At 33.4% G+C, this 19,151-nt stretch overlaps 1 protein-coding gene across 5 annotated transcripts in view; it reads left to right on the top strand.

Annotated features, from left to right (window-relative positions):
- The window catches only part of Lmpt (four and a half LIM domains protein limpet), a 357,474-nt gene that overhangs the window by 143,031 nt on the left and 195,292 nt on the right, over positions 1–19,151 (top strand). The window contains exon 1 of one of the 5 annotated variants that reach the window (XM_074170574.1): positions 5,844–6,004. The exons of the other annotated variants lie outside the window; for them this stretch is intronic. Within the exon in view, the coding sequence (XP_074026675.1) occupies positions 5,871–6,004 (134 nt within the window). The 5' untranslated portion in view covers positions 5,844–5,870. Of the gene's footprint in view, positions 1–5,843; positions 6,005–19,151 lie in introns of those variants that run through there. 5 annotated transcript variants of the gene reach the window in all.

The following is a 19,151-nucleotide window of genomic DNA, read 5'->3' as shown; positions in this document are numbered from 1 at the left end:
AAACTTTCGGAACAACTACTTTTATATTCAAAATTCAAATTTATTAACAAATGTACAATATCAAATGAATGTCTATAAATATTAAAAAATTGTTAGTACATTTATAATATTTTAACACAGTCTGCTTAGTGTAAAACACTTGTGTTTGACTGGGTTAGTTGAAAAATAAAGATTATGTTAATAGATATTGTTCATGAAACAATATATAGAAAAGAAGAAATGTATCAATAATAGTATTTTATTATGAATGAGGGTGAAATAAATTATCTGTTTAACTTAACTATTTCAATGTGAGGACATTTTCAATTTTTTTACTGCCCAGATAAACATAAAAGAGGAATAATAAATTTAATCCATTCCAAAAAAGTTATAATGCAGGCGAAGTCACAATATTAGGTACCTGCATTTCTAGGAAAAATATTAACAGTATGTAAAACTATATATCAGGTTGAAACCAAGGGATTTGTTCCAAGGGAAATATCATTATAAATCAGTTTGATTTTGTGCTGTGAACTGTGAGCAATATGGAATGTGAAATCAGTCAAAGCAAACGCAGATATCTGAATTTATCTGAAGGAAAAAAAACTATTATATACTTATTGAGTTATCGTCAATAAGAGAGTGTGTTTGGCGAGTCTTGGCCTACACCTGCCGATATAAAGAAGATATAAAGGAGATGTCTCCCAGCGACCTGTCCAAAAATTCTTCCAATTCTTCCAAAAATTAACCTCTCCTAAAAATATGACCCTTTCAATGTAGAAAGATCTATTATTTAGACGAGACTTTTTTCAATCAAGGCCATACTGTCGCAAAGGTATGGCTAGATTTAGAAGTGTTGTTGTTGTGTGAGTTGTAGACAAGCTTTTATTGAAGGCAACAGGATTAAAAGCGCCAGCTGGCAAAGGATGGAGTATCATAATAACTCATATAGGCAGCGATCTGGGTTTTATGAAAAACTGCTTGTTACTCTTATAGTCCAAGAAAACTAAAGACTACCACTTTAGGCGCTAATGAATAATATAAAATTTCCTGCGGTAGTAGTGGTTTATGTGATTATTTCACAAAAAATCATATGATATACTAGTTTGAATTGGCTGGGATTAAATCAAATAGATGAATGAATGTCATTACGATGTCGTTGATGACATAAGCAGATAAAGCTTATTCCGTGACACTAAAAAATCGTAATTTATGAATGAATTGTGTGTATTTTCTATAAAGTTATCCAATTTGGTACTGAAGAGCCTTGGGGCAAGTGTCTTAAGGCGAAACATCGGTGTATACCAGTGAGGGTGACAGTTCCATGTAAGTGCAATTCATTACCATTCGTTCAAAGTAGAACTCATGTGGATGATAACTGATTTTTATTCCACATCGAATGTTTGAAATACAAACTGAGTAGAAAAAAGTATCTTCTGTATAATTCAGTGTTCATATAGAAGTATTTGTTTCGAAAGAATTTTTTTCTTTCGTGTAATTCAATGTTTATATGAAAGTAGCTGTTTCAGGCTGACTTTCTTTCAGTTTGTGTCTGAAAGTTACTTCTTTGCATGATCTACACATCCATGATCTACACATCCATGTATTATTTTCAAATTGATTACTTCCTTCATCTCTTTGGAAGATTCCCTCATCCCTTTTTTTGTATCAAGATGGAGTAGTAGAAAGCCAAAAACTTTCTTTCCCAAATATAATAGTTGTTGCCCATGGCTTTTCCCGCGTAGAATTTGGTTTGTCACATTACGATTCGTGACAGTCCATTTGAAACCAATAGTTACAATATTTTTTATCAACCCAAAACTTCAGGTTCCCAACTTCAAAAATGACCAAATTCAATACCTTTGAACCTCTATTTTTCCCTTTGGGGGTAGAAATTCCTGATTACCTTCATTGGTGCTTACTTACGCTATACAAAGAACTCACCTGCATATTTCAAGATTCTAGGTTCAGTAGCTTTGGCTGTACGTTAATATAAGAGTGCTAGTCAATCAATAGGTACCCACTTATATAATATTGAATAGCATCAGCAAAAAAAACTTAAAGGATTAGAATGAAATACATTGGTAATTCTACTAATCCTACTCCTACTAATATTATAAATGCGTAAAGTTTTAAAGTTTGTGAGGATGGATGAATGTAATGTATGTATTTACGCCGGTAAAACAGCGATGAACAACTACTACTATATGAGTGGGTACCTATTGATTGACTGACACTCTTATATTCTTATATTAACGTACAGCCGAAGCTACTGAACCTAGAATGTTTAAATATGTAGGTAGGTTCTTGGTATAGCTAAATAAGCAAGATGGAAAAATAGGGGTTCAAAGATAGTATTGAATTTCGTCAGTATTGAAGTTGGAAACCTGAAATTTTGGGTTAATGAAAAGGTATTTGTTTACAACGACAATTGTATCAATTTTCATAAGAATTTGAAGGATATTCTGAAATTATGCATTGTAAAAAATTATCACATTTTATTGAATTTATGGCTCAGTATTTTGCATATAGTAGCTACTACATAAGAGGTATATTCATTTAAGCTATCGCGGACTGTTATTAAGAACAATATAAAATTAACAATCTTACAGTACATTATCTGTGTGTAACTCCAACGGTATAGGCAGTGCACACCAAGACTTACTTAATACTTATCGTTATATTATGACCAAAATTAAATAAAACTTTTGTAAATTGTAGCCTAAACTTGTCTGATGTATAAGCTGTATTTATGTAAAGTTTCATCTATATTTCCGCCCAGTCGTTTGGGCGTGAAAGGGACACAAACATACATACCATTTATCCATCCTCAGAAACTTTTACATTTCTAGTACTAACACTTCCAATGTGCCATGTAAGCATCTTGTAAACTTTTATACAGTACTAAAAACTCAAAGTACAAATACGGATTCTTATATTCTAACTGAATTGAATTTTTGAGAAAAAAGTGTAGGTATAGATATTTCTAAACCTTCCACAATTAGTGAATATAACTCGTCGAAATGAATATTTGACAAATCCTGTACAAAGTATTTTTTCAATGAGAAAAATAAAGTATTATTATTATTTTTGAAATGTTTCCAAAACAAGTGAAACAAGCCCCTTATAAATTGTTTCGCAAAGGGTTCAAATAATTGGATTCTTGAGGAAACTGAAAAAATCAATAGATTTTTCAATGTATAATTGTAAGATTAATATACCTAAAAATATTGTAATTTCTAGATTTTTCCATAAGGTCAAATTACATCTTCAGTCTGGCCAGTCTGTCGACTGAAAAATATTTTAGTGCAATGAGCAATTCTCAAAAATATTCGATTGGGTAGATTCATTCTTCAGACCAGCTATCATTTGAACTTCCTTTCAACACAAAGTTACCGTTTTAGCAAAATTTTATGAGATTTGTATCATATTACAAGATACACACATCACAGTCTCCTGTATTTCGTTTCATTACGTTGGTTAATTTCTCAAAGATTCTTATGAAGTTGCAATTTTCCAGGTGGAGAACATATGTTGTTAATGTTTCGTTAATTTCAAATTCACGCAATTGTAAGTTATTTTCGTCAATAAATAGTCTGCAATGTTCATTTCAGTTCATATTTCGTTACCTATGAAAATAATAAGATCGGTATTTATGAAACAAATTTAGTGGAGAAGTGGCTCCACAAAAAAATCATAAATCCTTTAACACCAAAGTAACTAGATTCATTTCTGTTCTGCAAATAACAGAAGGCATAGGTTCTGTAGTGAATCAACTCTATTTGAGTAGAAATATTTTTCATTCGAAACCACGGATCCAGTTCAAGTAAACGTCATTCTTTTAATGACGATGGATTCCGAAAGAACTCGAAAATCAAACTAGAGATTTTCGAGTTGGATATTATGAAATATAACTGATAGTAAATAATAATTTGGTGATAATAAACACTTATAACAATGTAAGAGATGAAATGCAAGTAGGTAGTACGTAGATTCTGTTAACAACAAATCTGTTTAAAATCTGTTTTTCCGTTAATCAGCTGTCGCTCTCATACGACAATTCTCAGAAGTTGAGAAACCTGTGCGAGCTAAGGACTAACGACCTTTCAACGTGTGATTCCTAGCACGGTTACAGAATCTTCCCAGCTTCAACCAGATAAATTCTCTCGAGAAAAATATCTGGTCCAGTCGGGAATCGAACCCACGGCCTTCCGATCGTGAGCCGGGCGCACACCACCGTGGCCAATTCCGCAATTCCGATTACTTGTAAGAATGTAATAATAGTAATAGTTATAAATTAATGGATTTAGCCGTTACTACGTGGGAGGAGATTATCATGAAATTGAGAAATAAAACTAAAATATATTAAAATAAAATACAAGTGGTACCGATCAAGCGTGTTCATTTCATTCAGGTTGGAGCCCAGCTCCCTTACCCTTTCAGCTGATTTTCGTCAGAAAGACAAATAGGCTCATGATAAGGAGATGTTGACGGCATGAAGTCCTCAGACATCGGTACCGCCCTTCACGGAGTACCCCTACCTGGCTGGGGTGGGATGAAAAATCTGGTATACAAACATAGGACATTTTATTTTTGTACAACTGTCAAAAAAACTTGTCATTTCTGCATCTGTATTGAAGCGTAAATGTTTACTTTTTTCACTGTGAAAAAGAGACTTCTTGTCACTGTCAAAACAATTAACAAAATAAACATGAAATATTACTTTTTGAAGGATTTATTTCGAACCGAGTAAATTATTAATTGATTATTCATCATAAAACAATTTCATTTATTGGAATAATTATTTGATAGTAAAGTTTGAACTAGAAGATGTTCCATGTTGCTGCTGATCAGAAACGTTAGATATTTCTGGCTTTGTGCCATATTCTTGTATATCAAGCGTCCATCGCTTTTTTCACAATAATACTAGTATTTCTCGTTCGTTATTGTTTTGAGCTTATTTTAAAAAGTATTAGAAATACAAAGGATCGAATATTTGGAAATTTCATTTAGAAAGACGAGAAGGAGTTTTTGTATTAATTACGTATAGACTAATGGCAAAACTTGTTGTCAAATCATTCAGTTGTATCAGAACAATTCGATCCAATTTCCGATCTACTAAACTTAGTGCCTGGTTTGAAATCTAGAGCCATCTTCATCAACATTAAAATGTATTTCATGATCTTATGTCAATAAAACTTGGAGTTGATCAGTAACATAAATACAAGTTTAAATAATTCTCAAGAATAAATTAGTAAACAATCTTGGAGTATATCTTATCTTCATTTGTATGTTCAAGAGTATTAACATTTATGGCCATTACTGAAATATTTGCTAAGGATATTTCAGTAAATTTTGGAACTCTAAGTTCAACAAAAAAATCTCGTGTAATCATGTCCAAAGATAAAAACATTTACATTTTTTTTTAGAAATATAGAATAAAAAATTCCTACTGATTAGCTCAGTCGAGCAGTGTATTTTGTTGCGATACTTGTGAAAATTTCTAACCATTTATAACTCGCACTGATTTTCCGTTGAACCGTCGAAAATAAAAGAAGAACGCGCACACTCACCTCTTTCACCAATGCAAGGCCAACTATCGTCTATTTCCTTCACTTTTCGCGTCGCGTTTGTCTCGCTAACCTGCGAAAATTCCCAGCGGCAAATTTGAATAATGTTTACAAACAAATGCTAGTGAGTAACGTTCTGTAATTGTTTCGAAGTTTATTTCCCTCAATTAGTCCGGATTTGAAGATATCGTCGTTATCTCACTTCCTTTTGATAAATGCTTGGTTGTGAACTCTGGTATTCGCATTGTTTCTTGAAATGACATCAGGTTGCTCGATTTTCAGTGTTGGTTTTGTGGTTGATGCAGAAGTGTCGTGATTTCGATGTTTTCTAATAATATAATGGAAAAGGGTTTGTTGCCTTGGCAGGGACCCACGTTGACTTGTGTCAGGATTCTACAGTTATATTGGAAAGTTTTCCACCAGCAGGATTTGCAAGAATATCTCAAGATCAAAGAGTATGTAGCTTCCTTTCAATCATTTCTTTCAAAATAATGTGTACACGCTATCAAGATCTGAGGAAAAACAATATATTTTCCGTATTAAAACATTATTATTTTCGAGGTACATTAATTGAGAACATCATATTGCGATTATACAATATGTTTATGTTGTATAAATGTGTTTTGTTGGTATTTTGACAATTTTAGAATGTATTATTTCCAAGTAGTTTTTTGTAAAACAATATACACACATTTATATGCACCTTCTTTAGGTGTAGGTTTTGAGCCATTCTCATACTTAAATGTTCTAAATCAGTTTTCTCATTCCACGACCCGTGCATTTTCAAAATTATGTTTGCAATTGTTATGAGACATTATTCCAGATATGAATCTAAAACTACTACTGAAAAACTAGGATAGTTGGAGGCCGAAATTGAGTAAAATTCTGAGAAATTATAATATATAATGTCAACCATATATGAAACATGGTTTTCTTAAATCAATAAAACAGGAAGACAAATTGAAATATAACTTTATGAAGAAACAAGATAGTGAAAGTGATTGCGAATTTGACTGAAATATACAGAAAAAAATAAGTATTTAAATATGTTTCTCGTTAACCAGCTATCGCCCCTTCACAAACGACAACCCTCAGAAGTCGAAACTTGTACGAGCTATGGATTAATGTCTTGTCTTTTAACGTGCCATTCTAGCCGCACAACTCACGCCAACCTTCTGACTACCTTCTGACCATTCTTTGACAGATCTACATGTAAAAAACAAGAAAACTCATAACAGCTACACATAAGATTGTTTTATTTTATTTTTTGTTGAAATGATTGCAAACATTGTAAAAAGAGGACCTTGCAAGCCCCCCTCGTGTAAAGTTGTGAAGAGTTTTAACACCATATATATCTTCAGCTGAAACGAAAAATTAGCTAGTCAATATTTCTGATGGATTCGTTCTGTTGGAATTTGTATACGAGAAACTTTGTCACATTATCTTGAATGAATATTAAAGTTTCGAATTTTCAATGTTTAAAATCACATGTCTGGAAATCACACGTTAGTCTTTAGCTCGCACAGCTGGTTAACGGAAAGACATATTTTGACAGATTTTTTCAACAGAGAAAGGTGTTAACATTTACAACAAGTAAACTGTCAATAAAAATTATTTGAAATGGTTGTGAGAAAAAACGAGAAAAAAAGATTGAAATAATGAGAAAAGAGATCCCAGTTCAATTCATTTCCATTTTAAGTCACGATAATTCGTTTTCTGTGCAAATTAGCATTCTTATGCATTCACTTTTCCCAGTATTTTTTCATTTCTTTCAATTTTTTATTTTATTTTTTCAACTAACCCATACGAATAATTTTTTTTTTTCATTTCATACTATACGGACATATACTTCCATAGTCTACTTCACATGTCATTCGATTCGTATTGTCACGTAGAAAGTTTAAGGAATAGTTCGATAAGGCGCTGGAAAAAATTACAGAGGTTATAATCAAATTAGTGAAAAAAATTGAGTAAATTAGTTAAAAAAAATCTCGAAGAATTTTCAAAATTTTCGAATTCTAAAAAAAGATCCATAAAGATCATCAAATTTGCTAAAAAATTACAGAGGAAGATTTATATTCCTCTTCAAGATGATCACTTGGTGATCGAAACACGTGTCGAGGTGTTGAAATAACGGTTTGGTGTTGGGAAAAAACTCCAGTAATATTCATTATTTATTACCCACTGTTCCAAACAATGCATCACAAATTTTCTACGGGAGTTGTTCATCTACCGAAATGATGACATACTTTCAAAAAGAGTTTTTGAGAATTTTCATCTTTCACAACCTGCAAAAAATGAAAAATTGTAAGTGCATATATTCCAGATCTTTATAAAAAAAGTATCGTATTCAAGTATTTATCTTAACGTTTCAGGTACCAAAATCTGCCTCCATCTTGAAAATGAAACAATCAGCTATATCTTGTAATCCTATTCCCAAAACGTTATTCACGAATTTTTTGATAGTTTTTCATTTCCGTGTTCTGTAGTTTATATACTTTTATTGAATTTCTAATTCAGTTCTGATAGAAATGTATTCTTTCATGACTGGCGTCAATGTTTTGATTGGCTTCTGGGTTTTGCCGTGGTCTTCTTTGGTTATAATATCCAAACGTTTCAACTGCAACTGCGGCAGTCAGAAGAGTACTTCGAGCACGACACTGAAGATGACTGCCGCAGTTGCAGTTGAAACGTTTGCAGATTATAACGAAAGAAGACTACGGCAAAACCCGGAAGCCAATAAAAAAAACAGTTTTTGTCGATACTTTCCTTTGTCATAACTGTAACGAAGTTCTCAGATGCATTTGTTTGTGTAGGATTCCCTACCTGGAATACATAAATGATATTTTATCAAAATGATAATCTATTTACATTGAATTATCGTATTCTTGGGTTTTGATCAAGTAATACTAACGATGCATGATAAAATGGCGAGTAAACATTATGTTACTTAATTTAAAACCAGAAAACTATTCATTCTGTACTGTTTACGATATTCCTACATTTCAAAAATTTTAAACAATAATAATTTCTACAAAGAAAACACTTGTGCTATTGTGAGCAAATGTTTCATTGTACAAATTGGCTATTTTAAACGGGAATGGCTTAATCATTTTCATGATTTGGAATGTATATCACAATTACTATTGTTTTGAAGTTTTGCTCGTATAAAACTGATTAGATTTTTTTTGTTTAGTCATACATTTTTTCTTACTAGTTAAATCTGTTAAAAAATCTGTTTTTCCGTTAATCAGCTGTCGCCCCCCTACGAACGAACTCCCAGAAGTTGAAAATTGTGCGAACCGAGGATTAACGAGGTACTACTTTTTAACGTGCGATTCCTAGTACGAGATCCCAGATGGAATCAAAATGTATTCATTTCGTGAAGTATTTTCACTTTTTTAAACGGATACTGACTAGCAATACAGAGTCAATTCACATGCACAAATTTTGAGATTTGAGTAAATGGCGTTCCTAAATGAATTTTGATTTCATTTGGTCGGTCGGTAGCCCGTTGGTTCGACGTGGGTGCTTTGTTCACTCACTCAAATCGACCGCCGTGTTGGTCAGTGGTTCAAGTCCCAGGCTGAACGATCGATTTTCACTTGCTATCGTCCAACCCGTGTTAGGAATCACAGGTTAAAAGTTAAGACCTCGTTAGTCCTTAGCTCGCACAAGTTTCGACTTCTGAGGGTTGTCGTTCGTAAGGGTGCGACAGCTGATTAACAGAATAACAGATTTCACATATTTCAGATTCTAATATGTAGTTTATTCAATAATATTAGCGATGATGAAAATATTACGACTTGATATTAAAATCTCGATCGATGTGATTCAGGTTAACCCTCTTTGCACAGAGGCAAGCATTACAAATAGTTTGTGTCTTCTGCTTGAACATTCATCTAAAATAGTTCAGCTCAGTTTTTCACGATCACCACACTCAAATTTACTGAAGGTATTAAAAACAACACAAAAAATTCAAGTTGTCATAGGTGAATCGCACGTTGGAAGGTATGACTTCATTAATCCCCACCTCACACAATTTTGACTTCTGAGGGTTGCTGTTCAACAGCAGCTGGTTAACAAAAAACAGGGTTCAGAAGATTTTTTCAACAAAGACAGCCTAATAGTCAGTATGGGCAGCAAATTATTTTATCTATAATACATTGTAACTATGACTTATTTATTTCACAGCAAAGGGAAAACTGTAACCTCTGGCTTAGAATAAATCCAAAAACAAGCGCTTTTTTTCATCAACAGACACGCGCGTCGGGAAGATTATTGAAGTTCTGGTTATTGGAAAAGTATTTTTTTATTTATTTGTTCTAGTCATATTTTGCTATGAATACATATTATCAAATGTTTGGTAGTGAACACTAATATTATCAGGATTCATTGTTGAGTCTACATATCATGTATAACTGATTATTTATGATACACGATCCATATGTTTAATATTCACAATAAATAATAGATGCATGCATTACTTACTGAATATCAAATGTTTTGGCATTCGTGTAGATATTATAAATATATTTTATATTTTCAACAATATTCAAGTAATATCAAGGAATTGAAGAAACTGAATAATAATAATAATAATATGTTATTTATTTAAGATCCAAATACAAATACAAATGAGAAGTACAAATTGAAAGTTCAAATAAATAACGACATGCTCGATAAGTAAGTGAATACTTGTTTCGAGATACAAATTTGGTGTGAATGGGCATATACATACATTCATTGAAATAGTTAAACAAAAACATAGAATGAATAACATATAATAATAATAATCGTCTTTATTGTTACCCATCTGTAGTTACATACAAATATTTAAATAAATTAGAGAGCTAGTTGCTGACATAACAAAAGGCGAAGTTCAACTCAGTTAGCACAAGTGCTACTGGGTTGTTCTTCCACTCAACCTCATATAAAGGTATTCGACTACGAACATATTCAATGGTAAATGTAATCAAACATGTACAGCTATTATAATTTGTTATTATACTTGAAATAAAATAAAATGAAGAAACAACACTATAATACAATACAAAGACACAGTTCAAGATTATATATATATATATATATATATATATATATATATATATATATATATATATATATATATATATATATATATAAAATAAATAGATAAGTACTCTTTGATCATTCCCATATTGATTTCAATTTAAGAGCCACCGGTATACAGCTGTTTCAGCCTATTGGGCATCGTCAGTACCGGGCAGGCGGTCCTCGATTGAAGACAAAATGAGAAAAAACCAAGAAAGTACTTGATAAAAATAGCTGCGTAAACGCAAGCGAAACATAAGTGGAACCACCTATTGGTGTGACACCCAAGTCAACTTGCCAAGTTTTTATGTCAGTGTTGGTGGTTTGACCAATCAACCGACAACTGCGGTAGCAGAAATTTGGGAAGCTAACCTGAAATGCCATCGGAAAACGAATCCACATGTTTCTAGAAATTATATGAAATCTAGAAAGGTTAATGCAGTCAAGCTGCTGGAAAATAATTCCATGAAAATCAAAAAATAAATAGATAAGTACTCTTTGATCATTCCCATATTGATTTCAATTTAAGAGCCACCGGTATACAGCTGTTTCAGCCTATTGGGCATCGTCAGTACCCAGTACCAAGAAAGTACTTGATAAAAATAGCTGCGTAAACGATGCCCAATAGGCTGAAACAGCTGTATACCGGTGGCTCTTAAATTGAAATCAATATGGGAATGATCAAAGAGTACTTATCTATTTATTTTTTGATTTTCATGGAATTATTTTCCAGCAGCTTGACTGCATTAACCTTTCTAGATTTCATATCATTTCTAGAAACATGTGGATTCGTTTTCCGATGGCATTTCAGGTTAGCTTCCCAAATTTCTGCTACCGCAGTTGTCGGTTGATTGGTCAAACCACCAACACTGACATAAAAACTTGGCAAGTTGACTTGGGTGTCACACCAATAGGTGGTTCCACTTATGTTTCGCTTGCGTTTACGCAGCTATTTTTATCAAGTACTTTCTTGGTTTTTTCTCATTTTGTCTTCAATCGAGGACCGCCTGCTCGGTACTGACGATGCCCAATAGGCTGAAACAGCTGTATACCGGTGGCTCTTAAATTGAAATCAATATGGGAATGATCAAAGAGTACTTATCTATTTATTTTTTGATTTTCATGGAATTATTATCCTTAACCTTGACTCAACAAAAATTACAAGCAAGCTGTCGACCCCAAAAATTTCGCCTAGCGGCAGTGTCGCAAAAATCCCAGTGCCGAAAACCGAACTAGTTTTGTTAATGCTCGCAACAGCTTCAAACTTAGGATAAATGAAAACAAAGAATTAAGAATGAACTTAATCCCAACGGGTCAAGATCCTTCTGGTCGATAGCTAAAGCTGTTAATCAGAACTTCACAAAATCAACAATTCCAGCTCTAACACAAGAGGATGATTCAATTGCAACAGCCATAGAATAAGCAAATTTACTAGCTGAACAATTTGCGTCCCACTCTCCATTCGATTTTCTCGAAAAGGCACTACCCACTATTCCCTCACTGGAATCCACAATGCCGGAAACTACTTTTCGACAACGTCTAGTCAGGTGAATTTTGAAACAGCTCAATATCAACAAGGCTTCTGGCCCTGATGAAGTGCCCGTCATCGTACTTAAAACGTGCGCAAATGAACGCGCACCAGTACTTTTCAGACTTTTCAAGCACGCCTCACAAGAAAGGCGTTTTTCCTTCTTGTTGGAAGATTGCTCGCGTTCAGCCTATTCCCAAAAAGGGTACGAAAATCTTCCAAATAACTATAGACCAGTCGCTTTGCTATCAGTGATATCAAAAATCATGGAGAAAGTCGTAAATCACAATATTCTTAAATATTTGGAAGGCTTCAACATCTTGAGCGATCATCAACAGGCGACCTTCTATCGTATGTCTCCCATATTTGGAATAACGCAATCGAGAAACATGGAGAATCAAGAGCTATTGCGCTTGATATTTCTTAGGCCTTTGACCGTGTGTGGCATGAGGAGGAAGTTCAACCTTCTTCTTGAAGATAATCACTCGTTGATTGAAACACGTGTCGAGGTGTTAAATAACTGTTTGGTGTTGGAATAAAACTCCAGTAATATTCCTTACTACACCAAAGGTTTCAAACAGTGCATCACAAGTACTGTAACAATGAATTCCACTAGCCGATTGCAGTTGAATCTGATTTGCCAGCGTGAGGAGGCTTGTCTATTTTACCCAATAGATGCAAATGTGCGTAGTGATTATACTTCAATCACGCATCTACCTTTGTTTGGGTTACTTTGTTTGTTTTATGGATAAAGTTTAGTTAAATTGAGTACCAACTTGTGCTGACCCTAGTTATATCTTTGGTCTTTCAGGAAACACCTTATTGCAACAAGACTTTTCTTTATAGTCGCATCGGACTTTAGCAGCTCATAAAAAACCCTATCCGTTCTTGAACTATCATTCATGGACCTATACTTTGTTCGCGCCGACCATTCAAATTTCTTTTTGCACTTTAGCAAGGGCCGAATACCAGATTAAAAATACTTATATAATGTCAGACCTTACAATGTTGATAAGTTTACGCTATCCGTTCAATGTATAAATAAAAACCGTTTGGAAAATAATTAAAAATTTCATCAAGAAAGACGAAAGATTGGTGGCCTATTTTGAGGTGACTCCATTATCCGTTGGCTGATATTTGCATTCCTGGAGCTACTTGCTGAGAATTAACAGAATTATGAGCATCTAAGGAGGGTAGTCAAATAAAATATCGGTCCTCATTACGATGAGTGTTACGTTACAACCTAATATATTTTAAATACCTAGTAATTAATTCCTCAACAATTGGCTGATGACGTGTTTGAATTTGGAATATTTGAACGGGTGATTGTTGAAACTCCGGGTACTTTTATATTGTTTCAAGAAAAAAACAAAAATTATATATTAAATATCTAGATGAGTAGAATCTTACACTTTCTTTGAATGAATTAAACTTTTCAGTGACTGGGATATGAACTTCTTAGTACTAAACAGTTCCCGAGAAATACATATAAAAAACCTAAGCCGCACGTAAACCAAGTAAAAACTTAGCAAACTTTGAAACCAAAAATATCTAAGGACGACTTGTTATTGTTCATCAAATTCAATTTCTTCAATGGACCTAAGTTTCTTTTTCTTGTCACAATAAAAAATTTATAGATGGAAACACACACTCATAATGAGCAACTGAGTTCGTTTTTACACGAAAATGTGCAACTACTTCCTTTTTAGTTATTAAACGGTTTTATTTAACTTGCCCCGTTTGTTTTGTTCAAATTTAGTAATTGAAGTTTGACCCCTTTCCTGCCGACAGATTGATCCGTAAACACATTCACTTTTGATGACAATACAATTTAATAAATTCTGTATCATCGTGAATCCAAGATACCGCAGTTACAAAATGGCGGATTACATATTATTTCACAACTACCTTAATATGGGTATCAAATGACAGGAATTGACTAGTACTATAGTACTACGCTATGAAAAAGATGCAAATCCAATATAATCTATACAAAGAACTTTGTACACTCAGAATCGAGATGCAAGTCAAGATTTTGTACCGTGCCGACGATTGTGTGGCGTTAGGGCGGCCAAAAATGACACCTCGTTAGCGTTACACCATCCAAATTAAGGTAACAAGTTAAAACGTGTCGAGAACTGTGTGGCAATATGGCGGATAAAAATGATATGTTGTTAGCGTCTTCCCCTCAATTTGAATTTCGTCAATGCAATAGCAATGGGGTCGACTTATCATTATCATTTTTTATGTTGATACTTTCGAAACATGTGTTTCAGATTCACATTTTCTCAGACTATCAATGATTTCGTTATTAGTTATTTCTGAGAACTGAAATCCCATTAGGATTCACGAACAGCATAAGTTAAAATTGTTCATTTACTATATTGTGTAGCAATCCTGTGAATGATATCTGATTCAATTCCATAACGAATATTGGGAATACAAACTGAATAGAGGAAAGTGTTTTTGTACAATTCAGTGTTCATATAAAAGTATTTGTTTCAAAAGTATTTTTCTTTCGTGTAATTCAATGTTTATATGAAAATAGCTGTTTCTTCCAGTGTGTGTCTGAAAGTTACTTTTTTGCATGATCTACACATTTTTGTATGAGGTTATCTTTTTGAAATTGATTGAAGAAGTAGAAAACAAAAATTTTTCTTTCCCAAAAATAAATCTCTCCTGAGAATATACCCCTTTCAATATGAAAATTGAATTATTAGATTGTTTGAAATATTACTCACATATATGGAGCATATCACAGATCAGGACAGTACTTTTGCAAGGAAACTTGGAAATGTATGCCTCTTCTGTGAGTAATTTCATGAGAAGTGTTCGAGACTCTTAGTCTATCTGAATCTTGCGAATGGACAAGTATTCGTCTTAATACAATGGCTGATCCTTACAAACTTTTGGTTTTCTCGTGGAATCGATTTCTCAAGACCGTTTAAAGAAACCTATTGCGATTTGAATTCAACTAAACGAAGATTTTTTGCACAGATCATCTTGAGAATTTTTCAGCAGTGTCTGTGTATACTTCTAAATAAATACAACTCTCCATCCCTCAGATGGTATTTCTTATTTTTTAGAAGTATGTCAAATGTGATCATTTGCAACTAATGACGCACAATAGTGAAGTTTTCCGAAATCTCGTTTGCAACCCATGATACTACAAAATAAGACCGGAAATTATGTCGTTTTAAGCTGATACTTTAGGAGGTAACTGGAGAATTCTTGCTGATAAACCATACATTACGAACATCATTGGTGTGCGATAAAATTCAGCATGACAACAAAATAGTTTATGTGTGCTTATACTAGTTTGATTTGGAAATTCATTGTAGTATCCACAAACTTCAATCAATTCGAAAATAAGGATGTACTTGAATACCGACAAACTTCGTTTCAAAAAATATTGTCACCTAATTGATATTTCTTGTAGTTTTTATGGTATAATGAAAAAATGTAATATGGAATACAATATCGTAACATTGCCGTAGTTTCAAGCAGTTTCTGATAATGGCAATGAAGGTTTTACAGTTATGAAAATCTTCATTTCGACAATAACAGAATGTTTACGTATCCAAAGCCGTAACAATGTTTATTCATTTATTGGTACTGTGATAAAATCACCTCATGTATATGACGAATATTCAAACCAGAACTATGATAATTCATGTGTTATGAATAACTATGAATTCTGGCAGCTATTGGTGTATCGTTGAATACAATTTGAGAACGTTATCGTTCAAGGAGTTCAATTATAGGTTCCATTATAGGAGATTATAAGTAGTGTGTTCCGAATTTCTGGTAACTATAAAATTTGTTGCAATATATTGAATAAATGGAGTTGTTTACTTCAACTTCTGATAATTTTTTTTGAATTTTCTGTCGAATTCACCCTGAGGAGCTGCGAATAACTTATTAAAGACACAGTGGTGTATCAACGTAACATAAGAGTCCACAAAAAATCGAAATTTTGCAAGACTCCTCAAGAGTTAAAACTTTCGAAAACAGTTAGTATACGAGGTGTGTCTAAAAAGTATCCGACCTGCGTTCTTATCTCTGCATTTGTGTTTTCTTCGTCATCCGGGCCGTGGCATACTTTGAAGTAGTCCCTATTTGATTCAACCATACGCTCCCAGCGGTGTTTCCACATCTTAAAGCAGTCCTTGAACACATACTTTGGAAATGCCTTCAACGGAGGCTGGCGAAGCTGAACAAATCTTGTATTACGCCAAAAATTGCTGCACAAGGTTCGATGAATGCGCTGGTCGTTATCGTGGTGAAGCAGATAGTCACCGCTTGTCCAGAAACGCGGTTGTTTTATTCTAGCGGCATTATGAAAAATATTTTCAGAACTTCAAAGTAATATTCTTTGTTGATCGTCTGACTTCTTGGAGCAAATTCGTAGTGTATAATACCCACACAATCGAAAAAAAAATCAGCATTGGCTTGACATGACTCCGACTTTGACGTACTTTTTTCGGGCGTGGTTCGTCTGGGCGCTTCCACTGTGAAAATTGTTGATTAGTTTAAAGATCGTATCGATTCAATCGTCTCCGTACGACTTGTCGATATTGAGGCAAATTTGTTGATCTGTTCTTTCTGTCATTTTCAACAGTAAATAAATGCGATGAACGTAACGAACACGTTGGCCTTCAAATCGTTTAGCCGGTAACTAGGGCTATCATGGAGTTTGTGAAGAACTACTGATACCCCACGCATGTCAATTAAGCGTTCTAGCGCGAAGGTCGGATACCTTTCGCACTCGCCTCGTATTTCGCCTCGTGTTCATTCGTTCAGACCCAATGCTCTCATAAGTCCAATTAAACGATCCTCAAATCATGACGTTGAGAATGACGTTTTCAAATACTTTGTCTCTTATGAGCCAACGTAGACGAGCGAAAGCGAGCATATGCGATGCTTGTCTGCGTTGAGTGCCTTGGCTCATGAAACAATGTATTTCTACAACGTCCTCAGCGCATTATTTGAAGACTGTTGAGTTTCACTTCCGTGTACATCTAGTTGAGTTCATCAAAGTTCATCTCAGACGGCACTATCAAGAACTCTGTTTATTCTTCTGCTTTTTGAGCAGGACAATTTTCATACATCATTTCCACTGATATATTTCAATTACCATTTTTTTAGTATCGTATGGAAACTTTGGAAACTGGATAGTGATAGAGTTCAGAGAGTCATTAAATTAGTATGATGACAGAAAACGACTATCAACAACGGTAACAAACAACTAACAACTTCAAACTATAAAAAAAATTTAATCGGTGTTGTCATACATTCAGCGTTGACACAGCTAATTGATCGTGTCGAGTTTTCGGTGGCGATATTAACAAAAGAAACGAAAAGTGGAGAAAACTACCAAGATCGTATCTGTCGATCATGTATTCACTAAGTGAATATTTGGATCGATCTCAATTGAGGAACGATTGTTATTTACTGCGTATCGTCCAACACGTAGGAATCGGACGATACGCAGGTAAAACCTTGTTAATTCTCAACTCTCCATTTTTATACAAAAAAATCGGGAATTAAGAAAGGAACAAAGCAATCAATTTCTAAAGAGTTATCTCTATACATACAGGTAACAAACTGAAAGAACTATACAAAAACACTTTTCTCTATTCATTTTGTATTCCAAACATTCATTACGAAATTCAATTAGATATCATTCACAGGATTGCTACACAATATACTGAATGAAAAAGGTGTATATTTCATGAAGACTCAATTACTTAAAAAATCCAATGTTTTCAGAATGCAACATCTCTCTTTTAATGTGGCATTGCACTTGATCAATAGAAAAGACAAATAATCGTATGTTTCATAAAACCGCTTATAAATTGATATAAAGTATTCTTTTTCGTGAATTTATTAGGTAGCTTATTCCAAACGATATAAAACCTCCAAATTATTATTATCACATTTTATTAGTTTATTTTTGTTGGACGTATCCGAAAAGCACAGCAAATTTGTTTGAACAAAAACGAATATAAAATTCCAAAAATTCTGACTATTTGAATTATTTTCTGAGATTAATGATTGTCTTGATATTGGTTTCAGGAGAATTTATGGCTTTCATTCACGTCTGTGTCTACGCTTATCCGGACTAGATAATTAACATTCAAATTTGTTCAAACGTCTTACTTGTTCATATAAATAACCATTCGTTTTGATCCTAGTCACACTACGGGTTGAACAAAATATTCCAGAAGTTGGGACATTTTCTATAACAACTTCTTTTTGCTAAAGAACGGCTAATAGTTCATTCATTCAAATATACAATATCCCATGTAATGGTATCCTGATGAATTACAAGAATAACTAACGTATCTAAAAAACACTTTTTTGTGAGATTTTCACTAAACAGTTTTACAGTGTTTCTCTTTTGATATATAATTTTAATAAATAACTTAATATCATCAAGCAAATTGCAGTAAACAATGGGTTTAAAGCTGAATAATAAACAAAACACTTTCCAAGAAAGTCTATACAAAAGCGATTCGAAACGTTTTTGCTATTGATGAGTTAGATAATCAAAATTATAGAGCTTTAACGTATTTTGGAAAAACAATAGAAAAAGTGACTTCATTTTTCAGGAAACGATATATTAAAATTGCATATAGAACAAGTAATACGTTGGGAAAGTTAGTTAAAAATAATGAAGACAAAAATTACAAATTCGAGAAATCAGGGGCATATAAGTTCAAGTGTGAAACGTGTCCTTAGGTATATATTGGTGAAACTGGCAGCACATTTAGGAATCGAATCCAGAAACATCATATGCGCTATGCAAATAAGAAAAGAAGTTCGACATGTTCAAATCATCTTTTAGAAAAAAATCATCATCTTTAACGAAAAGTTCGAAATTTTACATATAGAAAATAAAGGTTCGAAACTGAATCATTTGGAAGCAATGGAAATTAATAATAATAATAATAATAATACGTCTTCATTCACCATAAAAATACAAATGGAATAGACAA

Source organism: Leptinotarsa decemlineata, unplaced genomic scaffold (genome assembly GCF_025532065.1).
Source record: "Leptinotarsa decemlineata unplaced genomic scaffold, Ldec_3_MD MMD2_P_RNA_scaffold_9, whole genome shotgun sequence".
NCBI classification, from domain to species: Eukaryota; Metazoa; Arthropoda; class Insecta; order Coleoptera; family Chrysomelidae; genus Leptinotarsa; species Leptinotarsa decemlineata.
This window is presented reverse-complemented; position numbering and strand designations above follow the sequence as displayed.